General features: G+C 57.4%; 1 protein-coding gene across 3 annotated transcripts in view; it reads left to right on the top strand.

The window, feature by feature from the left end:
• Foxp4 (forkhead box P4) overlaps positions 1-25,965 on the top strand; it is a 50,922-nt gene extending 24,957 nt beyond the window's left edge. The window contains exons 3-17 of one of the 3 annotated variants that reach the window (XM_077801618.1): positions 5,767-5,862; positions 12,338-12,460; positions 13,009-13,095; positions 14,509-14,656; positions 14,751-14,961; positions 15,193-15,297; positions 15,907-15,994; positions 17,026-17,109; positions 17,252-17,420; positions 17,516-17,592; positions 18,262-18,363; positions 21,652-21,773; positions 23,353-23,419; positions 23,907-24,076; positions 24,267-25,965. In XM_077801618.1, the coding sequence (XP_077657744.1) occupies positions 5,767-5,862; positions 12,338-12,460; positions 13,009-13,095; positions 14,509-14,656; positions 14,751-14,961; positions 15,193-15,297; positions 15,907-15,994; positions 17,026-17,109; positions 17,252-17,420; positions 17,516-17,592; positions 18,262-18,363; positions 21,652-21,773; positions 23,353-23,419; positions 23,907-24,076; positions 24,267-24,414 (1,797 nt within the window). In that variant the 3' untranslated portion in view covers positions 24,415-25,965. Of the gene's footprint in view, positions 1-5,766; positions 5,863-12,337; positions 12,461-13,008; positions 13,096-14,508; positions 14,657-14,747; positions 14,962-15,192; positions 15,298-15,906; positions 15,995-17,025; positions 17,110-17,215; positions 17,421-17,515; positions 17,593-18,261; positions 18,364-21,651; positions 21,774-23,352; positions 23,420-23,906; positions 24,077-24,266 lie in introns of all 3 variants that reach the window. The other 2 variants (XM_026383580.2, XM_026383579.2) reach the window with 2 other exon arrangements.
• The last annotated feature ends 294 nt before the right edge of the window (positions 25,966-26,259 follow it).

Genomic DNA, 26,259 nt, shown 5'->3' with positions numbered 1-26,259 from the left:
TGGAACCTGGCCTTGCGCACTTCTGGGGCTTCGCCTCAGGCTGCTCTGCTCAGCCACACTGGCTTTTTTAGTTCATAATGCACCAAGTTTTTCCTACCTTGGGGCCTCGTACTGTCTGAATTCCACCTTGAATCCTCTCCCCTGGACAGCTGCCTCCTGCTGCTGCCAAGGGTCTCCTCAGAGACCTCCCTGGCCACTCACCTGAGGTAGCCCACCGTTGCCCTCCCGTGAGGCCAACGTCGGCACGCGGTTTGTTCTCGTCTGTCGAGTGTCCACATCAGTGCCTTAGGAGATAAGCCCCTCAGTGCGGCACCCAGAGGCCTCCGGGATGCCATGATACTTAATTATTGGTCTATGGGTGGTGAATCATCCTGGGGTAGAGGCCGAGGCTTTCCTGGGAATGCTCTTCAGGTTTGAGATAGGATGAGGGAGCCAGAAATGCTTCTAGTCCCTGCTTCTCCTAAATTCAGCTTACCCCAGAGAAAATTACATTATCACAATAATTTGGATATAGCTGAATCCCAATTTTGCCAAAATGTACTAGAGACACAGCTTTTGGGTTTTAGTTTGGCCGCCTCTCACCACAATCCGCATCAACCTCCCCGGTTAGCAGGGCGTTATTTCCATCCTGCTGGCCAGCTCCTGGCTCTTGTTCCTGTGCAGAGCCTCCTCTGTTGTCTATTCAGGTTCTGCTTTTGCAACTGTGTCCCTCTGGGCACGTCACTGTCTCTCCTTGGATCTTCATAGTCTCATTTATAAAGTGAACTAGATCAGTATAAATATAAATGTATGTGTGTGTGTGACATTTCTATTTTTTGACAAACTAAATTGATATTAAGACCCACCATGGGGTCATGACCAGTAATTTGAAGGACACCTGCTTGGATGCCCTCTGTACCTGTAGCTCACTGGGGCCGCATCTGTGACAGCCCTTGGTAGCTCATCTCCCCAGTCAACACACTCCCATTCTCCCAGGCACACAGAGAATAAGGGGGGGGGGACCCTAGGGGGGACCTAGCACTCTCCAGACTGGTGAAAGGACTGGTAACAGCCCTGCACCCGACTTCTTTGGGGACAAGGAGCCTTCCTCCCACCTCCCAACCCAGATCCTCAGCTATAGGGGAGGTGGTCTCCTCCTGGAGGTGAGAGACCCCACTGCCCCAGGTTACCCTCCCAGCTACAGCTCAGCTCCCACCACCCCAGCACCCTGTCCGGGTTCCATCCATCACAAGCCATTTGTTCCTCATCGTGGAGATCCTGCTAATGACTTGGGAATGGGAATGGGGGAAGAGAGTGCGGCTTCATTAAGGAGAACGTTCTTAGGCTGTGGGGGCTGCCAGAAGAGGATTTGGTGAGAAGGCCTTCTGGGTGGTACTGGGCAAGTGACCAGGAGCTGCCTGGTAAAAGAAAAATTAGTAACAATAGTTAATTCACCCAGGACCCACTGGGTGCCCCGTGCTGTGCTAAGCCTTCCGTGTGCACTGTCCCGTGGATGCCTCACAGCAACTCTGAAGTCAGTGTGGCACTGACCCCGTTTCACAGGAGGAGAAACTGAGCTTCACAGAACTAATGTGACTCAGCCAAGGTCACTCTGTACGGTGGAGCCGGGACCAGGGTCTGGGCACTGTATGGATGGAGTGGCTTCCCCTTGAGGAAAACGGACCTTGAGCTCCCAGACCACAGAGCTAGGAATTTGATTTTCAGTCCAAGGCGTGAAAGGAAGAAGATGAAGTTTAAGGGGCCAAACGGCTTCTAGTTTTCCACTCTGCCCTCAGCCTCCCTCCCTCTTTCCCTCTCTTCAAGTGTGCCCCATGGCCTACCCCAGTGTGGGCTTCTGAATGCCTTTCCCACCAGGACTGTGTTCGGGCGCCTCTAGTTCCCAGGAGAGGGACACTGAGCCCACCTTGCGCCTGGGGATTCCTTCCTTGGTCCCCTCCCAGAGCTTCCTCTCCCCTCCACACCAGAGAGCTCGACAGTGCACAAGACTGGGGGAGAGCAGATGCCAAGACCTCCCTGGACTCTGTGGGGTCATAGAGGCCCCTCGGTGGGAGTGATATGGTGGCCTGGGCAGTCAGAAGTATATGGATTCTTACAACTTCTACTCTTGGGACCCAGGGCCTCCGTTTTCTTGTCTATAAAATGGAAACAGTGACACCAGCTCTGCCTGATTCAGTGCTGTGAGACTTCTGTTAAATGCTAGGAGTACTTTGAAAACTGCAAGGCACTGCGCTGCTGTTAGCTCTCGAACTTGGGCTCAGCCTGTGCTTGCCTCCTGTGTTCAGCCTGGACTAAAGTGAGTATTGCTGATAGGCATTGCTTGTACACCCTGGGCTGGAGCTGGGGGCTCACAGCTGCATTTGAAAACCATCCACGATTTTAAGGAGGCTCCAGTCTGGTTGGCACATCAAAGAAGGTGGGGTTGGATGAGTTGGGGTCAAGGCCTGCTGTTTCTATCTCTGGGAGGTAGGCAGTCCAATGATTTTACCAGGCCTCAGTGTCAGCAGGGAGTGTAGACATGGCCCTGGTGCACTCCAGTGGTGGATGTGACTCAGATGGGCTTCAGAAGGTCTCAGGCCTACATCATCCCCAGGGTGACCACTCTAGGGCATCTTAGGCCAGAGGGACCCCAGTTTCCCAAGCACACCCTTGGCTGGGGAGCTGGATGTCCGGATGGTGAGGCCTGTGGAAGTCGAACATGGAGCAGCACATAAAGGGCACTGAGCAATGGGGGAGGGGCCATCCGAGGAGGGATGCTTAGGTCCCAAGCCTGGGATCATCCCAACACTCCCACCACATGGCACATGCAGCGTGGTCTTCAGATGGTACCGGATCCCACCTAGTACCATCCCGTCATGGCTGGGCTGTAGGCAAGTTTATATTATATTAAATGACCTCTCACAGTGTACCACGGGCTCCCTGTTTCCTCCAGGCCCAGGTCTGTATTGGTGGGTGACTGAACTGTAATGAAGAATGAATGAATGAAGTGCTTGGATGAGGTCAGAGCCCAGACCTGGGGCCCTGGTCTTCTCCAGTCTCCTGCTGCTACCAGCACTGCTCAGCTGCTCTGCCTGCCTGGGGATTGTCCTAACACCCCCTCTTCCCCCCATTGCTCACCTCTGTGGGATGTGGCCTTGTAATGGGAGCGCCTCCTTGTCTACTTGGTGAGCTGGCACTTCCATTGGTCCTGCCTCCTCTGGGAGGTCTCCCCAGCAGAGGAGGCCCTTCGCTGGGCCTGGTGTGGAACTCGGCACCCCTCAGGCTGCCCACCTTACTGGTCTGCAGAGACCTCATCACAGCACTGGACGACTTGGGGACCAACCGCGTACCTTGTTTCTGTGTGTCTCCCATCTGACCTGGCCCCTGGGAACTTCATAAGTGAGATGTGAATGAAGGAGGGCGGAATGGGAGAAGGAACAGACAGCCATGGGCCTGGCTCTCTTCATTGGGCCCAGGGGAGAGCAAGGTGGGAGGGGGTGGAACCTGTCGCAGGGAGGCCTGTCACAGGGAGGCCTTACAGGAGTGAGATTTCAAGGCCCTATCATTTTTTTCTTGTAAATCTTGTCATTTCATGCTCCAGGGGGTCAGTGAGGAGTGAATGCAACTCTCCTGACCACTCCCCGGCCCCAGGAAACCGAGTGGGGCTCTCCCCCACAATGTCCCTTATAAACCCTTCCCTACTGTCCCCCCACCCTCACACAGGGATCTGGGGTGCTTCATCTTCCAGCCCTGACCAGTGCCCCCTTTGGATCAACTGGGCTGGCAGGTTCCCCTCCCACTGCCTTGCCCTCTGGCCTCTGACCCCTATGCCCCCTCCATGCTAACTCCACCTTTAGATGACAAAGGACATTTGTCATTAGACCTGGAGGAAGTCAGTGAAAGCCAGGGGCTCTTTCCCGATGACCACCTGGCCACCTCCTTGCCTCTCTGCACCCCACCAGGCGCCCACTTCCGGCGGGCTCCAAGAGCCTTTAGACCTGTCAGATTTCTGCTTTTCTGAAGTGAACCTTGAGGAGAAGCAGCCTCTTTGTGGAAGCCCAGGAGTTTCTCTGGGTGTGGGGTCCCAGGAGGGGCCAGGGGGCAGCCCAGGGTCTGGAGACTGCTGAGGAACACATATGTTCCCATGTAGATGTGAGGGTGCATTGAGGGACCATCCTCAGGCAAACTCAACCAGAGCCCCCTGGAGGCGGGCTGTGGATGTGGGGAGGGAAGGGCCAAGATGGGTGTGTCTGCTGCTGGGCACACAGCTGGGTTGGTGGGGTGTGAGGGTGGACCACACATCCACTGGAAAGGCTTTGCTGTGAAGGCGACTTGGCGGGGGGTGGGGGGGGTGGGTGAATGGCAGTGCATGTGAGGGGAAGCACTTGTGTGGACACAGATGTGAGAGTGAGCCGCGGGCAGGCGGGCAGGCATGGTTCCTTTAAGTGTGTGGCGCCAGGCTGTGCTGGGGAAGGCGGGTAGAGTGCAGCTAAGAGCAGCCAGGAGGGAAGGCTGGACATCTCCCGAATGCCAACAAGGTGCCAGGCGCTGCTCCCTTAATCCCCCTGACTCAGAGGTAGCTAGTGTCCCAGTTTTGCAGATAAGGAGATGGAAGTGCAGAGAGACAAAATGACCTGCCCAAGGTCACAGCTGGTAAGTGGTACCCTGGGGATTCCAGCCCAGGTCTGCCTCATGCCAAAGCCTGCGGGCCTCAGGGGCCTGGACACTGCGCTGGCTCCTGAGCAGGTCTTCGAGGAACCTGGAGGCAGACAGGCCTTATACTCCTGGAGGGTGATAAGGACAAGCCCCCACACCCCCCCCAGATGGAGGTGTGGAGGGCGTGGCTGACCTCACGGAGAATTTCCTGGGCCTCCTAACCCTCGCTCTCCTGCTAGACTCCTCACTGCTCGGCTCTCAGGTCCCTGACTCCCTGATGTCGTGCTAACCTGCTGTAGCTGCTTCTCCCACAAACTCCATACACTTTCCACTCTGAGGACCCTCTGGCCCCTGCACCATGGCCCCCAAGCCCAGACCACTTGTGCATCTCTGCTGATCATTCAGATGTAGCCTTCAAGACTCCATCTCATTCTCCCAGTTCGAGGCTTTGTACCCACTCTCCCTGGATTCAGCAAGCCACACAGTGCCCAGACCCTGTGCCCTTGACCCCTAGGCTCTGTCTTCATCCCCTCACCTGTGTGTTCTCACTCCATAGTGACTGCTGCCTTAGTACCCAAACTGATCCCTCCCCCTAATATGTCAGATGGCCTTGGAACCAGGCTCCTGGGTTCACTCCTGTTTCTGATACCTCCAAGCTATGGTCTTGGTCATGTTACTTAACCTCCCAGAGACTCAGTTTCCTCATCTGCAAAATGGGCCTGACAATCCCCACTTCACAGCCTTATGAAGGAAGATTCAGATCCTGCCTATAATGACTTTGACACATGGCAGATGCCACTCAACCAAAAGTGCCTGTTGTTAATGCTCTGAGCCCACCCCCTGCACTTTTCCCTGGAGTCCTTTTTGACCACTGACCCTTCCATTTGCTGTCCCCATTGAGTCCTAACAGAATCTCACTGGTCCCAGGTCCCGTTTTTCTAATGCTATGACTCCTATAATGGCTGTCCTCAACCCAAGTCTAGAAGTTGATGGGGCCCCAACCTCTCACCCTGGGCCTTCTGCCTTCCCTCACGCTCCTTCCCTTACTGCCCTGAACTCTCCCTGCGCCCGACCCGCCCGCCCGCCTGCCCTGCTGTTGCTGGAGTGTGCAGCTGACTCAGCCCTGTCTTGCAGGCTCTTCAGGTGGCCCGGCAGTTCCTGCTGCAGCAGGCCTCTGGCCTGAGCTCCCCTGGGAACAATGACAGCAAACAGTCTGCCTCTGCTGTGCAGGTGAGGGGGGCACCAGCTGGCGCAGGGCTGGGGTGGGGGTGGGGCCAGGCTGAGGGTGGTCCTGGCACTGAGGGAGGTCAAGGACCCCATGGAGAACTGCTCTTGCCAGTCCCCAGTGCCAAAAAAATGGGCAACTTTCCAGAAGGAAATAGAGTCACCACAGGGGTGGAGCCAAGACACTTCCACTTTGTCCCCAGTGCCACCTGATCACCCAGGCCTTGCTTTGTCTCTTTCCCTGGGCGCCTGCGCCTGTCTGCCGTCCTCTCTGCCTCCATACCTTTCTGGCTGGGTTCCCCTTCCCTGCTTCTTCCCCTCGGGGTCTCTCGGTCCTCAGGTTTCTCTGTCCCTGTGGGTCACTCTGTCCTCCCTCTCTGTCCCACATGTGGGTCTGGCCGCCTCCTGCGTCTCCCTTGCAGGGTCAGTGGGTCTCCCCTCCTCTCCTTTCCCCCTCATCTCTCACCCATGGACTCTCCACAGGTCTCCCCATGTTTCCTGTCTCTTGACGTCTCTCGTCTCTTTTGTTTTCCTTTGCACAATCTGCCCTTTTTTCCCCTCTCCCTCCCCCCAGCTTGCCGGCCCATCTGGCTGGCTGGCTGGCTGGGGGAGGGGGGATCTGGGGGCCGGGGAGCCAGGCCTTCTGTTTACTTTTTGTGTCACAAAGAACTTCGGAGACTCGGCTGAGTCCTGGATGGGTCACCACTCGGGCAGCTCCCTCCCCTCCCCCAGCAGCAGGGGCTGAGGACTGGGGAGAGGATTAAGCTGGGTTTTGAAAGGAAGTTTATCTAAGGGAGGAAGGGTGAGCGTGATGCCCAGCCAAGCCAAGCGGATCCGGAGCTGCATGCTCTGGAGTCGGGGTGGGGGAGTTAGAGGGGTGGGGTGTGATGCTCTGTGAGGTACCCAGTACTGGCCTTGGTCCTGGGGGAGATTCCAGTGCTCCAGCAGAGTATCTGGGTTTATACAAAACAGTATGATTAGGAACTGCTTTGGAGAAGCTCAAAGTGCTGGACAGCTGAGCAGCTAAAGCAGTCCGCAGCCTCTTTGAATAATCTGGAACCTTGGAGACAGCCCTCACTGAAGAGGGGTTGGGCAAGTGGGGGTGAGGACAGAGTCTGGAAGAGCAGCAAAGGGGAAGAGACTTCTCATATGGAGAAGGTCCTCACACCCAGGGGGTGTCAGGACTGGGGGACCCCCGTCTATACTTCCTGCGTCGGCAGTGATCTTCAGACTGGTCTTCTGAATCCTCCCCACCCTTAGGACCTCCTTCCTCCAGCAGGGAGAGGTGGGCTGTGGAGCAGGAGTGTTCCCCAAGCCAGCAAGGGGCCTGCAGACCTAAAGCAAGAGGGAATGGGCTTGGTGGTGAAGGGACTGGAGTCAGACATCAGGAAGAGCTTCCCAGCTGGGTGTTGGGGTAGGAGATCTGAAATAACTGAGAGGGAGGGAGGCTATGGAATATTCCTCCGGAGACTCTTCCCCCTGCAAAGTGAGAGCAGCCTGGAGTTTTGGGGCTCAGACAGACATAAAATGGTCCTTTTCTGGGACTGTTTCTCTTGCCTCCTTACCTCCTCTTAATCGATTCATTCCTTGATTCAACAGCTACTCAGTACTCCCAAACAACTATCATTTATAGAGTACTTTACATGAGGAAGATAACCAAGCAATTGACAAGTATCGTGTCATTTTTTTTCTCACATCTTATGGGACAGGTGATGTTATTAGGACCACCTTGCTGATGAGGAAGCCGAGGCCCGTAAACACTAAGTAACTTGGGCAAAATCACACCATTAAGAATGGGCAGAGGGGGCTGGGGTTGTGGCTAGCATGCATGAGTCACTGGGTTCGATCCTCAGCACCGTGTAAAAATAAAATAAAGATATTGTGTCCATCCATAACTAAAAAATAAAAGCATTTTTTTAAAAAAAGGATTGGGCAGAGCCTGGACTTGAGCTCAGAAAACTCACCCCGGGACTCATCCTTTCCGTCCTCACACTGTGATGCCGCCTCATGCTTAGCCTAAGTCCAGAAGCCTGGGCCAGTGGTTTTCTAGGACCCAGGGAGGTGGCTGTCCTTGGCACTGTGTTTCCCCTTGAGCGCCTTCTGCTGAGCTCTCTCTCTAACTCTGGGTACCTTCCTTGCCTCCATCCCCACCCTGAGTTCACAGTTTCCAAGGAGGTGGGGTCTCTGTCCCCCAGTAGGGTCCAGGGATTAGAAGTGGCTTTTCTGTGAGCTGCAGGCTGGTGGGGAGAGGGAGGAGTGAGGCTGTGCTCCTCCTGTGAGCGGAAAAGTCCATGTTGAAGATTTGACACTTGAGTGAAGTGGGTCATGAGGGAGGTTGATGGTGGCCCCTTTCCCAGGCTCCTCAGGCTGCTGCTCTGCCCCCAGCGGGTTGCCTGCCCACACCCCTCCCAGCCAGGTTCACCACTTACGCCTAGAGCCAAGTGCAGAGGAGCCACCACATTCCGCTGCAGCCTAGGGAAGATGCCTGGGGTGGCCAGGCAAGGACCCCAGACAGGGAGACATGGACCACAGAGCAGTGTAGGAGCTGGGAGGCTGGAAGGCGGGGGTGGGGATGGCTGCGGCCAGGACCAGGTCCTTGGCTTTGTCTGCTCCCCGTCTGTCATTTCTGGAGGTTCTTCTGGTTTGGTTTTTGTTTTCTTTTTGGTACCAGGGATTGAACCCAGGGGCACTTGACCACTGAGCTACATCCCCAGCCCTTTTTATTTTCTATTTTGAGACCGGCTCTTGGTAAGTTGGTAAGGCTGGCCTCAAACTTGGCATCCTTCTGTCTCAGCCTCTTGACTAACTGGGCTTACAAGCGTGTGCGTGGAAGTTCTCTTAATATCCCATGACTATCTTGTGCTGCTCCTGCACAGAATAAGGCTAAGGGCTGGTTATTTGGAAGGGAGCTAACCCACACCGTGCCCCAGCCTGCCCTCTGCATTGCTCCTCACTCACCTAGGGTCCCACACTGAAGATGTAGAATTTGGATCTTTCACTCTAGCACCAAATTGCAGCCACCCCAACTGTCAGCCCCCAGAGAAGCTTCCTCTGTCAGGCACTGTCCCTGATCCTTCTGGTCAGGTGATCTTTATCCTGTATTCATGGGCTGGGGCTTGAGGGATGCTGGGGGGTGGGGCTGGATCAGCTGCCAGCATCAGGCCGCTCCCCCTGCCAGGGCTTCAGTGAGCATTTAGCTGCCCTGGCCACTCTCCAGACGAGGACTTGCAGGCCATGCTGAACAAATGCCTATCCCGACCCAACCCAGCCTAGGAGGCCCGTGGGGATGCCAGGGGAGCTCCAGCTCGAATCTCAGAATCCCAAGGGGCAGGTGGGAGGTAGATGGGTTCTGCCACCCCGCTGACACTTCTTGGATCGATTGGGCCACCTGGGACGAGTACACACAAGCCAGCCCATCCAGCTCCGCAGAGCGGCCCATGGCCTGTGCAGGCAGCCGCTCAGCCAATTGGCAGGAATGGCAGGGGCCAGGGAGGCCTTCCAGGGCATCTCTCCCATTCTCCCGCCTCCAAGTAGGAAAGCCCCAGGGAAAAAGGTCACATCCTTTCCTGCGTGCTACTGTCAGTGACTCACAGTCCTGGTACCCGGAAAGATCCTGTGGGGTGTGTCTGGCCTCAGTCTCTTGCTGTGGAACATGTCCGTCTCCTCTAGCTTGCTTCTTTACGTGATGAGCTGTGGTCTTCCATGACCCTTCCAATGCAGTGCCCTTCACTTCCCACTTCTATATCCCTTCGGGAGCAAGGCTTCAGTGAGCATTTAGCTGCCCTGGCCACTCTCCAGACGAGGACTTGCAGGCCATACTGAACAAATGCCTATCCCGACCCAACCCAGCCTAGGAGGCCCGTGGGGATGCCTCTCTAGGCCAAGGACGATGGTGCCCTCCTCTCAAGGCTGCTGTGGAGAGTCATGGAGATGAGACATGAAGAGTTTAGCCAAGTGCCTGGCACCTGCTCAGTCACCATTTACTCTAAATCCCAGTAAGCAAATAGGGAAACTGAGGCTGGGTGACTTCAAAGAACAGGAAATAGCAGGGACAAGAGCCTAGATAACTGGACTCCGATATTCAGGGCTGGGAGCTCACCACTACATAATGCCTCTCTTTGCTGGATGTCCCTGTGGGAAGAGGAAAGAAAGGACAGCCTGTGATACCTACTCAGCATTGGACACTGCCAGCCTGGGCTTTGCGACCCAGTCTTTGATAGCAAAACCCAAGTTCTCTGAGCAGCCACCCACAGACCCAGCATCTGGTTCTGTAAGGGGGACCCCAACCCTAGGTCCCCTTGTGTGAGGGTCATGACACCCCAGCACCCTGGCTTTCCAGAGAGTTCTTCTGGAATGCAGCTACAAAAAGGGCAGCTCACCTTTGGGATCTCAGCCATAGTGACCCTTTCTGCTCAGGAGGGTCCAGGCCTGCTCTGGAAAACTGGAATCCACACAGACGTGGACTAGAATTCCTAACCTGCCACTTAAGGCCACCAGACCTCTCTGATCTCCTTGAAGGTAGAAGTGGGGTTTAAAAACAAACCAAAAAAGCTCACATGGGCTCATGTGCATATGCCTGCTGCCTGAGTGGCCCCTGGGGGCCTCACACACATGGTACATCCACGTCTAAAAACAAGGTCAGGTTGTTACCTGTCCCAGGGGCTTTGGATAGGGGTGGACTGCGGTATAGGAGTGACACCCAGGTAAGGGCCAAGCCGCTAGTTATGGGGTACATGAGTTGGGGGCAGTGGCACCTCCCTGCTTGCCCCTGAGCCTGGGGATTCCTCGATCCATGGCTTAAGGGGTGGCTGGGTGCTGAGTTGTGGCCCTGTCGGGGATTGGGAAGGGAAGCAGCTCCTCCTTCCCCACCCCACAGGTGGGGCTGAGGCTGGGGAGGGGTGTCCCCTGGGGAACTCACCTGTCCCGCTCAGAACAAGTCCTTGCATGCTACTCCTCCCTGACTGGGCTGGCCCACACCTCCCTCCAGCCCCAGGCCTTCAGAGGGGCCTCTGGTCTGCTGGGAAAGGCATTTCAGCTCAGAGGAGCAAACACTTAGTGCCTACTGTGTGCCAGGCCCTCTGCCAGGGGTTGGGGGTGCTGTGCACACAGGGTTCAGAGGAGTAGGGGTGGCAGCCCCTCAGAAGACCTGTCCTGCTAAAATGGGGTCAGGCTGACACTGTGGCACAAGCCGGTCATCCCACCTACTTGGGAGGCTGAGGCAGAAGGATCACAAGTTCCAGACCAGCCTCAGCAATTCAGTGAGATCCATCTCAAAATCAAAAAATAAAAAGAGCTGGGGCGTAACTTGGTAGTGAAGCACTCCTGGGCGCAGTCCCCAGAACCACAGAGGGAAAAAAGAAAAGAAAGAAATTATTTTTAAAAAATAAAAGGGCTAGGGGTTATTGCATAGTGATAAGAGAACCCTTGGATTCAATCCCTAGTACTTTCCCCCCCATCCCCCCACCCCCCCCAAAAAAAAGAAAGAAAGAAAAAGAAAAGAAACCAAAACAACCCTAAAACCTAGTGTGTTGGGACAGTGTAGTGGCTTGGACCTGTCTGGCCACGACTGCACAAGCCTGGGGGTTTCAGAGGCTGGGAATAGTAGTACCATTGCCTCTCCCTGAGCCTTCTCTCTGCAGAAGGGTCCTCTGAGCCCCCTGGGGCAGAAGGCAGAAAGCTGCTCTGCTTCGGGAGTCTGGGGTGCTCCAGGTAGAAGTCAGTTTTTGTAGTCCATCCCAGAGTTTTATGTTTGAGGAAACTGACATCTGAGTGGGCGAGTGACTTGCTTGAGGCTGCACAGCAAGTTCAGCCCAGAGCTGGGAGTAGAAGCCTGCCACCCTAATTCTGTGCCTGCTGTTCTTTCCCTGGCATGCACACTCATAAGGACAGCACCAACAGAGCTCACTTTGCCTAAGGTCTGAGCCACTATGTGTGCTATCTAGAGAGTCGTGCTAGAGTGCGTGACATGTTTGTGAGCAGGCCGAAGTTCAGATGGGCCAGTTTTTTAATAGTTCCAATGGCTGCAGGCTGCCCACCAGCCATGCTTGTCTTGGCTAGTGGTCTCAGAACAGACTACGCAAGAGCTGGGGATGTGGAGTGCTGCTCCTTCTCTCCTTGGGTGAAAGTCCCCCAAAGCATGGCTTCCCCTGACCAGTGTCACTAGGGTCTAGTCTTCCTGCACCAAGGACAGCACATCCTGCAGTAATAGGCAACCTGTCTGTAGTAATAGGCAACCCGTATAAACACTTGCTGTATGCCAGGCTCTGTCCTAGGATTAATTAATCTTCATGGTGACCTTATGAGGCAGGCACTATTACTATTTCCATTTTAGACACAAGAAACACAGAGATCAGGACGGTTAGTCACTTGTCCTATTAGACACAGTCAGTAGGCAGCCAGGCCAGAATCCGAGCCCAGCTACTCTGCCACACTATGGGGGGACTCTGGGTGCTGCCTCTACCTAACAGGGTAAATCCCACAGGTGCCCGTGTCAGTGGCTATGATGTCGCCGCAGATGCTCACCCCCCAGCAGATGCAGCAGATCCTGTCACCCCCACAGCTGCAGGCCTTGCTCCAGCAGCAGCAGGCCCTCATGCTCCAGCAGGTGAGTCTGGCCCCAGGGCAGTGGCCCCTGCCTTTCCTGGCCTGGCCTTTGGCCTTGCACCTCCCTCCCTGTTTGCTACCAGCCTCATTGAGGGCCCAAGCCATGGCAGAAACCAGAGAGACTGCTCAGGCTGGCCTGGTCTGCACTCCTCCAGGGCAGTAGGGAGAGGCCAAAGGTCCAATCTCAGCAGCCCCTCACCCCACTCCACCCCATACTCCTTTCCTGTATTCTGGCCCCATTTCTATCTTTGGAACTCTAGGAAGGGACACAGTACTGGAACATCCTGGGCTCCTGTCCCTGTGGCCTGTTCAGGAGATCCACCAAGAGGTTGGGAGGGTTCACAACTGTGGGATACCCTCCCCTCCCTCTCTATTCCCTCCCTACCCAAGTCCTGCTCCAGTATCCTCAAGGCTGACTGGAGAGAACAGATCTCTCCCCACCAGGTTGTGTTTCCATGAGACCTCCGCCCCTGCCTCGCCTGCAGGAGCCCAGGCTGGGGTTGCCAGTAGCAGCCCCTGCTAGATCACCATCCCTTTGTTCCCCACCAGCTGCAGGAATATTACAAGAAGCAGCAAGAGCAGCTGCACCTTCAGCTCCTCACCCAGCAGCAGGCTGGGAAGCAGCAGCCCAAAGAGGTGAGAAGCTGCGCAGGGCCCCTGCCCAAGGCACTGGATGCCCCCGTAGGAACCCCCATCCTGGCACCTACAACCTAGCTCTCCTCTGCCCAGAGTCTGACAGTCTAAAAGTGGTCAGGAGAGAATCCCTTTGCAGGAATAGAAAAATTGGGAAAAAGTTGGGAGGAGTCAATGTAATAGGGGTCAAGGCAAGGGCAGTCCACTCGCAAGCCCCCACCCCGTCCCCCTTCACTCCCTCCTATGTCACGTGTTGTCTGGGCCACAGTGTAGGTTGCATCCTGTCATTGGTGTGTCTTATTGTCCAGCTGTGTCGTGGTCATGCCATCTTCCTGGCTACTTGTCTCTCGGTGCTTCTGTCCCTCAGCAATGCACCTCCCCCCATTCAGCCTATCCCAACTTCTGCCCTTTCTAATAATGCCCTGCCCGTCTGTGCCACAGTGCCTCCTGAGCTTCTGTGTCCAATCCCCCCTCTCCACAACCTGTGCCTCCCTCCTGCTGGCCAAACCACAGCCCAGGTTCACAGCAGCCTCTTCCCAGCAGGCTTCCCTGATGATGTCCAGGCAGTCTCCAAATCCTGTGGGCCCTTCTGGGTCTTGTAACGCTGCCTGTCTGCCCTTAAACCTCTGGGCTGGACTGATCCTCTTGTCTCCTTACTGAATAGCCAGCCCCCCACCCTACCTCCCCCAGGGCAGGGAGGCAGGCAGACAATCTAGCCTCCAAAACACCCAGGACACGCTTGGCTCTGAGGGCTCAGAAGGCTTGCTGACAGCCTGACTTGTCAGTGCCTGTGTGAAAACTAAAGCAGGGGGTGGGGGTGGGGTGGGAAGGGGGTGTGCTGCCTGTGCTGCCCGCGAGGCTCAGTATGCGCCGGGCCTACCAGGGCCAGCTCCTGCCAATTGAGTCCAATTGGACTACTAGATTCTCTCTGTCTAAAAAGCAAGACAGGGCTGGATCTGCATGTGGGGAGACAATCCCTTCCCGCAGCAGAGCCCCCCCCACCCCCGCCCCACACACATGTGGGAAGGGTGCCCTCCAGGCAGGAGTGGCCCCCCACATCTGACCGGCTCATCTATCTTGGTGACGAGGGCCCCCGCCCCCAGGCACACAGCTGCGGGACTGAGCCAACAGCTGAGGAAGGAGGGGAAGGAGGGAGGGTGTCTTGCTGCGTGTCTGGGTCTGGCTGTGTGTTTGCGCGCCTGCGTGCGTGCGTGCGTGCATGCGTGCGTGTGTTTACCGCGAGGAGGCATGCAGCCCTATGGAAGCTGGGCCGGGAGCAGAGAAGCTGCAGACGCCACCACGACAGCTCCAGGGGCTGACAGGCCCTGGGAGGGGGTGGCTGCAGGGTGGGGGCCAGACGGCACCCCTGAGGCCGCTGGCAACCCTCTCTGCCCGCCCCCTCGGGCACCCTCCCAGGCCCTGGGGAACAAGCAGCTGGCCTTCCAGCAGCAGCTCCTGCAGATGCAACAGTTGCAGCAGCAGCACCTGCTCAACCTGCAGAGGCAGGGACTGGTCAGCCTGCAGCCCAGCCAAGCCTCGGGGCCCCTCCAGACCCTCCCCCAAGGTGAGTGCCCCCCCAGACCCTCAGATTTCCCTGGATCCGGGGGCCACGCATGCGCCTGGGGCCCGGCCAGCCTCCCCTGTCTCTCCCACAGCAGCGGTGTGCCCGTCGGACCTGCCCCAGCTGTGGAAGGGTGAGAGTGCCCCAGGGCAGCCTGCTGAGGACAGTGTCAAGCAGGAGGGGCTGGACCTCACTGGCACGGCTGCCACCGCTACCTCGTTCGCTGCCCCCCCCAAGGTCTCCCCCCCACTCTCTCACCACCCTCTGCCCAATGGACAGCCCACTGTGCTCACATCTCGGAGAGACAGGTAGGGGGGCTGGGCCCTCAGGGCAGTATGTTGAGGGCTGGGGAGGGAGGGCTTGGGATCTGGGACCCAGGAGTTCACCTCCATCCCAGGGCATAAGAGACCGTGTAAGACCCCTGGGAAACCTGTAGCTGGGACAGAAACGTCACCAGCAGGGGAGCTGGTGCTGAGCTGGGCCCAGGGCTGCTGGGGTCTTTAGAGTCTCCAACCACCACCTCCCTCCTGCCCTCCCAGCTCCTCCCATGAGGAAACCCCCGGCTCCCACCCCCTCTACGGACACGGAGAGTGCAAGTGGCCAGGCTGTGAGACCCTGTGTGAAGACCTGGGCCAGTTTATCAAGTAGGTGGTACATTCACAGGGCCCCTCGCCCTCTACCGCAGAGCTCACCCCTTCTGGGGCCTCTGGTCACCAGCTGTCCTATGTCCTCACTCCAGGGGAGCCCAGGTTCTCTACCCTTCGCCACCTCCACCCATCAGTACTCCCCGGCTTGCAGCCTCCGCACCCCCTCCCTGGAGCACTCTGAGGGCATTTCCCTAGCCACCACCCTCCCCACAGCCTGGACAGTGATGGCCTGAGACGGGCTGGGGACAGGCAGGGAGGGAGGTGGACAGGCGGCTGGCAGCAGGCCGCCAGCTGCCACAGCCGTGCCAGGCTCTGTCACTGACTGATTAACTCCGCATCAGGGTCAAACAAATTGTTTTCACGCTTCGTCAGAGGTTTACTTAATTAGTTCATTTGCAATTAGATCTCTCTGTAGAGGGGGTTTTAGCAAAGACATCAAAGAAGGCTGAGGAGAAGGCTGCTTCCGTTGCCCCCTTTTCCCACCCTTTCTTTGTATCTCTTGGTCTGTCTGCTCTTCGGGCCTTGGTGGGAGGGGTTGGAGGATGACTTGGGAGGTGGGTGACAGCAGGGCCAACTCTTTCTTCTCTGCCCCTCCTCCCCTTGAAGACACCTCAACACAGAGCATGCCCTGGATGACCGGAGCACGGCCCAGTGCCGGGTGCAGATGCAGGTGGTGCAGCAGCTGGAGATCCAGGTGTGGCCCGTGGGATGTGGGAGGGCCCCTGCTCGAAGCACCTTCCAGGAGAGGTCTCTAGTCTCATGGTCAAAGCCATAATCTTATATGCTTTCTAGGTCCTAATTAACTATGGTGAGAATGAGGACAGCTGGATTCTGAGGGGTGAACTAGAGTTGTGGGCATCTCTGCTGGGAGGTGCAGAGAGACTCCCGCTGCATAAAAATAAAAATGACACGAACAGCTAGCGCATCAGGCACCTGCTTTGTGCTGTACTACATGCCTTATCTAAGTAGCTCAAGGAGTCCTCCCAGCAACCTGTGAGGCGGGTACCTTGATTCTCCCCATGCCACACAGCACACAGACATAAAAGAACCAAAGTCACTTGCTGGTGCTCACTCGGCTGCTGAGGGACAGGGCCGGGTCTAGAACCCAGGCAGTCTGGCCCCTGCATTGAAGCTCTGGAACACAATCCTTAAAAGGTGACTCTGGACAGACCATCAATTAACCAATCAATATTTACCCATCTCCCTCTGACTCCTAGCAGAGCTCCCTGCCTGAAGAGGGTAGTCATGAAAGATCCATTGAATTTATGAATGGGGTGAATGAACCATTCATCCATCCCTGCATCTCCATTCAGTACGCAAAGGCCCTCACACACAGGTGCCACCACACTAGGCACTTGGGTGCTGTTCAGCCACAGACTCTGAGTGCTGGTTTGAAGAAGGCACCCCCCCCCCCCATGTGTAGGGGTGGTGCTGAGCTCCAGCCTGGGACACACAGGGCAGACTCTGATGGCCATGGGCCAGAGGAGAAAGGGAAAGGCTTCACAGAGCTGGCAGCCTCTAGTCCTGGCCTCTGAGGTTGTGAAGGGTCCAGAGGAGCAGAGATTTGCTGAGGCGTCTGGGGGGCGGGGTTCAGGGAGCCCGGAAGCTGGCGTGTGGAGGCCAGTTGGGGGGAATAATGGACTCTTTGAGGAGTCTGGCGGAAGGTGGGATGGGGAGGAGGAAAAGGAGCCCACTGCCTCCTGCTTACCTCCAGCCTCTCCACAGCTCGCCAAGGAGAGCGAACGGCTGCAGGCCATGATGGCCCACCTGCACATGCGGCCCTCCGAGCCCAAGCCTTTCAGCCAGCCAGTGAGTGACTGTCCTGTCCCTCCAGCCTCCCCAAGTCCCCCCACAGGCCCATGGGCCCTCAGGACCCCTCGGGTGCTGGTTCTCAGCCCCTCCCCGTTGCTCACAGCTGAACCCGGTCCCCGGCTCCTCCTCATTCTCCAAGGTGACCGTCTCCGCAGACCCGTTCCCAGATGGTCTCGTGCACCCCCCCACCTCGGCAGCCGCCCCTGTCACACCCTTGAGGCCCCCTGGACTGGGCTCTGCCTCTCTGCACAGCGGAGGTCCAGCCCGCAGGAGAAGCAGTGACAAATTCTGCTCTCCCATCTCCTCAGGTGAGGGCAGGTGGGGCTGTGGGGCCACTGCTGGGAGGGACGGTGTCCCTGGAGGGTCCCCTCTGGCTACCTCATCCTCTGCCTGTCTCCCCCAGAGCTGGCCCAGAATCACGAGTTCTACAAGAACGCCGACGTCAGGCCCCCCTTCACCTACGCCTCCCTCATCCGCCAGGTGAGCGTGGGAGCAGAGGTAAGGCTGGGGAGCTCCCTACAGCCCACCCCTGGATCCCAGCCTCTGGGGGTTCCTGGGCCAACCTCCCCTCACCTGTGTCTTCCCTTGCTGCGTGACCTCCTGCAGCTGCAGTGCAGCCATCCTGCAGCCTGCGCGGGTGGTCTCTGGGGCACTCAGGTGGTTCTGTCTGCTCTCCCTCCTTGGCTCTGTCTTGTGTGTAGCTTCTGTTCCCTCCCTGTGTCGGACCCCGTGGTGTCTTCAGTGTTCACACCACCTTCACCCTCACACATAGCACATCTCTCAGGCACTCCCCTCAGGCATGCGCAACCTCACATATCTTCTCACATAGTCCTGTGCTCAGGGTGCCCTGTGCCCAAATCGGGGAATTCCAAACAGCCCCCACCCCATGGCCGTGGCTCCCATGCACAGTGCTTTCCAGGAAGCCACACGCCCTCAGAAGAAGCTCCTGTTTCCCCACACAAACGCTAGCCCCTAGAGTCTGGGCTCTGGTCAGCCTTGCTGGGCCATGCCCAGCCTGACCCGTGTGGGCTGCAGCAGGCCTTCTCCACTCAGAGGCGAGTTAGGGGCCAGGGAGAAGGGAGAAGGCACAGAGCTGTGTCCCTCCAAGGCCCAGACTGAGGGTTCCCTTGGCCCTTTCCTTGTCCACAGGCCATTCTGGAAACCCCCGACAGGCAGCTGACCCTGAACGAAATCTACAACTGGTTCACCAGGATGTTTGCCTATTTCCGAAGGAACACTGCCACCTGGAAGGTGAGGCATGCCCCTGCCACCTGCCTGCCCCTGAGCTCCAATCATCCTTGGACATCATCCCACAGAGCCCAAGGTTGCCTGGCAGTTAGTCCCCTCAACAATTAGTTCTGCTGAATTGGCCCGGCAGGGCACAGGCCCTCACCCCACCCCAGCAAGGGCTGTGAATTCCTCAATCACTGTGTTCTCTGGGCCCCTTCCTTCCAGCCCGGTGCTACCTCCCTTTGGGAAGAATCCTTCCCGTCATCTCCCATGGGCCCCAAAGACTCCAGCCCCGCGAGGTCGGGCCTCAGGGGTTGGTGATTCCCAAACTTGGTATTGAGAGGATCTGGATATCCTGGGATGACCATCTGTCCTGAAGGCAGCATGCAATGGAGTAGGGGGGGCTGGACACAGTGTGGACCAGGGCCCATGGACCATATACTTGGGCACAGACAAGTGCTCACACGCCCCCGTCACTGCTGCCAGTGGCGGGAGATAATTGTCTATATCCAATTAGTCACTTCAATGCCTTCAGCTAGAGAGTTTTCCTGGGGGACCAGAGGAAGGCAAGAGGGGGACCCTAGAAAAATGGGACACAAAGATGAGGGTTAGGGCGCTAATGCATTTATTTATTTGCTAAAATAAGGTGTGTGTGCATGCATGTGTGCCTGTGTGTGTGTGTGCTCAGGCAGCACAGTGGGAAGGTGACATCTAAACTGGGATGGCGCACAGGGAAGGAGGAGGAAGTCTTGGCCCCTGTGGGAAGGTTGGAGGGGGTCCATATCTCAGAACCTTAATTGGATCCCTGGTTCTTGAGTCCCCCTGCTGGCCAGTGCAGAAACTGCACTTCAACAGGCTACCTCCCCCAATGTCACCAGGTTTCAACAAGTGTTTTGGGAGACCTCCCTCCCTACCAGCAGCCCAGCTGGGTGGGGTCTGCACCAACAGGCTTCTCTGAGTGCAGCATTTGTAGCCCCATGCCTAACTCCCAAAGCTTGGAAGAGAGGCTGTGAGGCAGGGCAGCTGTTCTGATTGGCTATGAGTGATATCATTTCCTGCCAACCACAGACCTGCCCTCTTTCCAGCATGGCCTTCTTGGGACTACCTGGTCCAGTCTCCAACCTCTGGGCCAGATCAGATACCAGGTTCTAAAAGTGATAGAGTCCAATACCAATGAAAAGGATCATTACAATTATTATCTAATGTTCACTTTAATATTACATACTAATCCTTTGCCCTTAGGAGTAGCAACACAGAGCCTCATTGCCATAAGACTCAACCCCCTGAGGATGGTGTACTAATCCCCCCCCCCCCCCATCTCTCTCACCTGCCCTACTTCACTGCAATTTTCTACTTCTGGCTTCTGTGGCCATTAAGAGGAACTGGCTTCCTCTTCACTACTCAGTGACCATCCTGAAGCCACCCATCCCTCATATTTCAAACTGAACACCTTGGACTGGTTATGCAGCCTGGTCCTCACCTCCATCTCCCACACCTAGCTGGGGTCCCAGTAGGAGGCCAGCTGGGCCTGGGGAAAGTGAATGGCTGAGTGAGTGACCTTCCCAATTGGCAGTGCTTTGCTGTGCCGCCTTCACCACTGGGGGGCACTGCATGGCCTGTGCCTTCCCTACAGCAGAGCAGAATCCATGTCAGCTCAGGTCCACTTTGACCTTCTGGGTTTTTATCCTAAGCCTAGCTTCATTCATGTTACTTGGGAAATATGCCCTGTCTACCCTCAACTCTCTTTCTCTTCCATTTCTACTTCTACCTGTTTATCTGCCCCTTGAGGTCCTTCCTTTTCCTCCCCTAAATGATTTTGACTTCCTTCTTTCCCTCTTCCTTTGCCTCCCTGGCCCCCACCTTGAGATGCTATCTACTTCAGACTAGGGCAGAAGGGTTGGGAGCCGGTGTGGGCCAGGCCAGCTGCTGTTCCTACGGGGACAGAGCGACCATCTGCCAGGCTGATGGTCCTCGCTGGCCCTCCCCATGTCCATCCCCTCCCAGGGCCCATGTTGTGGGCCCATCCTTTTGTTTACGCAGCCCCCGCCAGACCCCTTAAATTGCCGTTAATGTTTCAGCGTAACGAATTAGTCTCTCATCACGAATCAGGCTTCGAAATGAGGGAAAAAAGCCCCGGTGAGGCCATCCTCGGAAATTGGGGTCATTCTCATTTGCAAAGCGGAGGATCGGAGCCCCGTAATGCGGGCAAATTTATTCCGAGGCAGGAGCCCCGGCGTGATTAGGCCCTTTGTAATTATCGCTCCAAGAGATTCCACTCCAGCCGCCCGCCTCCCTCGTGGATTAGCAAGCGAGTCGGAAAAATACACAGGATTTAATTAGAGGCAAATTAAAATTGGTAATGAAATCGGGCCAGTTGCAAGTGGCAAGAGTTGGAAGGGAGAGAGGGAGAGGGGGTCTCCAGGGGCTCGGGCTGCCCGCCCTGCCCGCTTTCTTCCCCGTTTAGAAATGTAAAGAGGAGACAGGAATGGGGTGAGGCGGGGGAGGTGGAGGAGGACAGGTAACAGGGACAGGGACACAGGCAGGGATGGTGATGGCTGGGGACGACCAGTGGGGCACTGAAAGCTGAGCAGAGAGCACAGGGACAGGATTGAGGGACGTGGGTGCAGTGGGTGAATGGGGCCCTAGCCCACACTGGGCGGGCGTTGGGCCTAGCACCCCATCCTTACCAAGTGTCCTACAAACCGGGTGACCTCAATTCCTGAAGCTGTCCTGCCGGGAGGAATTAGAGTGACAGGGCAACTTCCCCGCTCTCCGTTCCTTCCTGCCTTAGGCACACTCACACCCTCCTTCCTCCTGGCTTCTTTATTTCCACAAGCGTGGATCAGGCCTCTGCCATGTGCCTCATGCTCTCAACGAATAAGTCACAGTCCCAGACTCCCAGGGCTCCATGAGGGCAGCAGTGAGGGTTCACGAGTTATTGCCCAAACTTGTAAAGGCTGTGTGTAGTTGTGCATGGGTCCGAGCGGATCACACTCATCAGAAACGGGAGTAACGGCTCCCTGTCTCTGGTGGGTGATGATGGCAAGATGAATTATTGATACCTAGACATCATGTAGTTGACAGACAGGATTTTCCTAAGCGTGGCAGGGAGAGGAGGAAGGTACTGAAAGGCTGTCTGTGGTGAGCAAGCTGGGAGCCCACCCCTGCCCGGCCCTCCCCCTCCCTGTCCCTGACTTGGGACAGGTGACTATTGTGCTTGGGGTGTGGGACTGGACCAGGTGCCTGTGCTCACCTGAGCAGAGGAGAGCCCAGCGGCTGCCTCTGAGCCCCTCCTCACTGCACCCCCAGAATGCCGTGCGCCACAACCTCAGCCTGCACAAGTGCTTCGTCCGTGTGGAGAATGTCAAGGGCGCTGTGTGGACCGTGGACGAGCGGGAGTATCAGAAGCGGAGACCACCAAAGATGACAGGGTATGTGGGCCAGGCCCCGGTGGGCCACACCTGGCCTGGGTATGAGCTAGGTCTCAGCAAGACTCTCCAGGGGACCTGTGCCCCAAATGCCTCCCAACTCGGGGAGTCAGGAAGAGCGAAGGCATATAGGAGCCCAGTGCTAGGACAGGGACAGCTGGAGTCAGAAGGTGGGCATTTACATGGTTTCCTATCCCCAGTTCTGACTGAGGGGAGTTAAGAGGACCCGTATCAGAGAGACAAAGCCCACGGTCGTCATAGCCAGAGCTGGGTCATGGGCATCTCGCAGCCGGCGGGTCAAGGGTGAGGGGGCTGCTGTCCCAGGACCTGCTCCCCTACTCCTCATAGGATGAGCCCATCTCTGAGACCCCTGGGCCCGCCTCTTTATTTGATGGGGAGGAAGGGGAAGAAGGCAGAGAGCACAGAGGGCTGGCAGGAGGTGCACAGCACTGTGAATGGAACTCACTTGTCCCCTCATGGCACCTTTCTCCTGACCCCCAGCATCCCCACCTTGCCTGTGTGTCTTGGCCAGAGGCCTCGGGTCAGGAGAGCGAGACCTGAAGCAAGTTAGAAAGAAGGATCCCTCTGTAGTTCCCCTTCCCCTGGAGGATTCCTTCTCCCCATGCAGTTGTGTGGCACCCAGGAGAAGCTGTCTCCCCCACACCAGTCTCCATGCTGGTTACTGTCATGTATCATTACAACTTGGAATCAGAAGAGCTGGGTTCAGGGCCTGGCATGGTGGTGCACACTTGTAATCCCAGCAGCTCGAGAGGCTAAGGCAGGATGTTTGTGAGTTCAAAGCCAGCCTCAGCAACTTAGTGAGGCCCTGTGCAACTCAGCAAGACCCTATCTCTAAGTAAAATACAAAAAAGGGCTGGGGATATGGCTCTGTGGTTAAGCACACTCTGGGTTCAGCCCTCAGTACCAAAAAGAAAGACCTGGGTTCAAATTGCACCTTTGTATCTCATCAGCTGTGTGACCTTGGGCCAGTTTTTTGACTTCTCTGAGAGGTTCTGTAAATGGGGTCATCATGGTGGTAGCGAAGCAGCCTTGAACCATTGCTTTCTCCCAACACTTTCTGGTATTTAAATATATATATCCTTTTGTGTGGAGTCCCCAGGGACAAGCTGAGCAAATGGCTTATTGCATAGTCCCAGAGTTCAGGATGGCAAGAAAGTGGATTTTGCAGACATGGAACTGTGGCACTCTGGAAGATACAGCTCAGGCTTTGACACACATGAGAAAATCCAAGCCAGAGAGAAAAAAGGCTGAGGTGGCCTGACGTGAAGACAGACATTGGGAGGGCTTCTGCTTCCCACCTGACAGTTCTGAGACTCTGGCCAGGTCCCAGTGCCCCTGTGAGGTTTAAGCACCCTCCCCTAGGCAGGGCCATAACTGCCCCGGGGCCAGGTGAGTTTCGGAACTATGATTAGAACACATGAGGCTGGGCAGACAGAGGCTGATCCCACTCTGGCCTCCCAGGGTAATGGAGGGACAGTCCTTGGCACAGCACCGGCCCTTAGGATGGGGAGAGTACATGAGGAGTGAGGGGGTGAGCCAGACTCTGCCTTCTCTCCCCCAGGAGCCCCACCCTGGTGAAGAACATGATCTCCGGCCTCAGTTACGGAGCACTTAATGCCAGCTACCAGGTGACTGGGCCATTCCAGCCCACCCAGCTCCCTTCTCCAGGACCCTGGGCTCAGCGTGGGAAGAGACCCCCTGCCCTCCCTGCAAAGGGCCCATGGGAGGAGGGGTGGATGGGAAAGATGAAGACCACTGCCCCACTCTGACCCAGGGCCCAGCTTCACCTCAGGTTTCAGGGCTGGTTTGGGACCCTGTGGGGCAGAGAGCAGGAGGACTGGGATGACCAGTGATATCCCTTCCTCAGCCTGTCAGTCTGGGGTCCCCTCTCCCCTGATTGTGAGGATGAGCCAGGCCTGGTTCTCAGAAATGCTGGGACATCGGAGGCAGGGCCAGAGCTCTGAACTTGGGGTAGCTCTGTGTTCCAAAGCCCTGGGGTCAGGCCCTGGGGTTGCCCAGGTAGACCCCCCAGGGGCCACCCGAAGACTGCCCCCCGGGGGGTGGGGAGGACTGGTTCCCTGAGCCCGCTCACAGGCTCAATCCTGTGTGCTCCAGGCTGCCCTGGCCGAGAGCAGCTTCCCCCTCCTCAACAGCCCTGGAATGCTGAACCCCGGCTCTGCCAGCAGCCTCCTGCCCCTCAGCCATGATGACGTGGGCGCCCCCGTGGAGCCGCTGCCCAGCAATGGTAGCAGCAGCCCCCCTCGCCTCTCCCCGCCCCAGTACAGGTGAGCACACAGTGCAGACCCCTGCCTCTTTTCTCTGCGGAGAACCATGGGGGACATCAGACCTCAGGGATAATGGGCGTGGGGAGGACTCTGGGGGCACCCCCGTGCCCCATGTTTGGATGAATGCGGAGGGCACACAGATGAGGGATGAGGGGAAGGCCCGGGTCCACCTCCCCTCTTCTGCCCCTAGCCACCAAGTGCAGGTGAAGGAGGAGCCGGCTGAGGCAGAGGAAGACAGGCGGCCTGGGCCCCCACTGGGTCCCCCCAACCCCAGCACTGTGGGGCCTCCGGAAGACAGGGACCTGGAGGAGGAGCTGCCCGGAGAGGAGCTGTCCTAAGGGCCTGGAGGGGCAGGCAGGGCAGCAGGAGATTGCTCCGCCCAGTACCCCGGCCCACCTACCCCCACTCCACGCCCCTCCAACCTGAAGGCACTTCCAGGACTCAGATGGGGAGGCCTGGGCCAGCACCTCCCACTGCGACCTGACTGACAAACGCTTGGGGGCAGGAACGGTCCCGCCCCCAAGGGGACACCGAACTGAACCCCTGGTCTGGGACCGGCAAAGGACACGGAGGGCCCAGACCCCTCTCAGACCCTCCCCTACATCTGACACCACCTCCCCCAACCACCACCAGCAGCAGGGCCCTCCTCCCCCACCAGCTCCCCCTACAGGGCCCTCGGCGCCATGGAGACCCGCAGGCGGGGCTAAGCCACCTCTCCGGCCCTGGCCCACACCTGGCTGAGGCCAGGTTTCTGGCCAGAGGCCCCTCCCCACTTTGTGCTTCCTTCCACCTTCTTTTCCGTACTGTGAAGAAACAACTCTCCAGCTCCAGCTCCTAGCCCTGCCCTGGCCCTGGTGGGGGAACGAAGTTTCCCACCATCCCCAAGAAATCAGCCCTTGGGCTGTTGGGGGGGACCAGTATGTGCCCTGTGGGGGGTCTGTGCCAGCGGGGCCACCCGGCTCCAGCCCTCCCCCAACCTGAGACCAGGTCCAGGCTGACGGGCCTCCTGCCACACTTTGGCTGGGTGCCCCTCCAGTGCCCCGCACCAGGGAGCACGGATGTGCCCACTCTTGCAGGTGGAGCCCAGACTGCCCTGAGGCACGGGCTGGGGCCAGACAGTGCCCACTGCTGGGAAGCATGGGTCGCGCTGTGGGTGAGGCCGGCCCCAGCCTCCCCTCCATGCCTGGGGTCCCGCTGCAGTCCTCACCCACCCTCAGCACCCCTTCCCCACCCCCCCAGTTAAACGGATGACCAAAGACCTTTCTTATGCCGGAAGCAAAAACCAAAACTTTTTGTTGGCTTTTTCCTTTGTCGCCTCCCGACACCCCACTCTCCCAGCTCCCACCCTGGCCCCAGGCTGGAAGCCCTCCCTTCACTTAAGTTATTGTTTTAAACCAAAGTTTACAGTGTCTGTTGGTGGCAAGACCCTCTCCCTCCACCCCTGCCCCGAGGACCCTGGGACCCCGAGAGGGCCCTCTGGCCTCCCCTCTGCCCTTGCCCTGCCTGGAGGAAGGAGAGAAGGCAGAGGGGAGTGGGTGGGCTCGAGTCCTGGTCCCCAAACCTGGGCTGCTTCCTGGGGGCTCTCCAGACCCCTCTCTAGGACCAAGTCCCCCGTCACGCTGGGAGTGTGGATTCCAGCAAAAAAGCTGGAAAAGTGAGACTCTCCACAGACCCCCTATGGGGGACCCCAACCTAAGGCCAAGGACAGGGTGTGTCGAGTGCTCAGAACACCCTGGCCAGGCCCCTTTGCTGAGAAGACTCCTTGGATGTTTCCCAAGAGACCCCAACATACCCCATCACAAGCCACCCCTCCTGAGAGGCAGGGGCCCTCCGCCCCTTCCCCCATGTGTCCCCACCTGTGTTCCGTGTGACCAGCACAGAAATATTAAACGTCCTCTATTCACTGGGCCCTGTGCGTGTCATGGAGGGGAGAGTGGGAAGGGGCGTCCAGCTGGAAGGCTGCCGTGGGAGGATGGCACAGTGGGGCCCCTGCCAAGGTGGCTTCTGCAGGTGCAGCACTGGGCATGCCGGGCACCAGGCCTTGTGCCCCACGTTTGTGGACCAGGGTGTCTGGTTCCTCCACACCTAAGTCAGGCCTGCACCACCCCGTTTTGTCCCTGAGTCCCAGCCCCCTCTCCCCAGTTCTTCCACAGGCTTGAAATCCAAGTTTCTGCTTCCCGTCT

Source organism: Urocitellus parryii, chromosome 8, assembly GCF_045843805.1.
Source record: "Urocitellus parryii isolate mUroPar1 chromosome 8, mUroPar1.hap1, whole genome shotgun sequence".
NCBI lineage: Eukaryota > Metazoa > Chordata > Mammalia > Rodentia > Sciuridae > Urocitellus > Urocitellus parryii.
The sequence above is the reverse complement of the archived record's forward strand: the minus strand, read 5'-3'. Positions and strand labels throughout refer to the sequence as shown.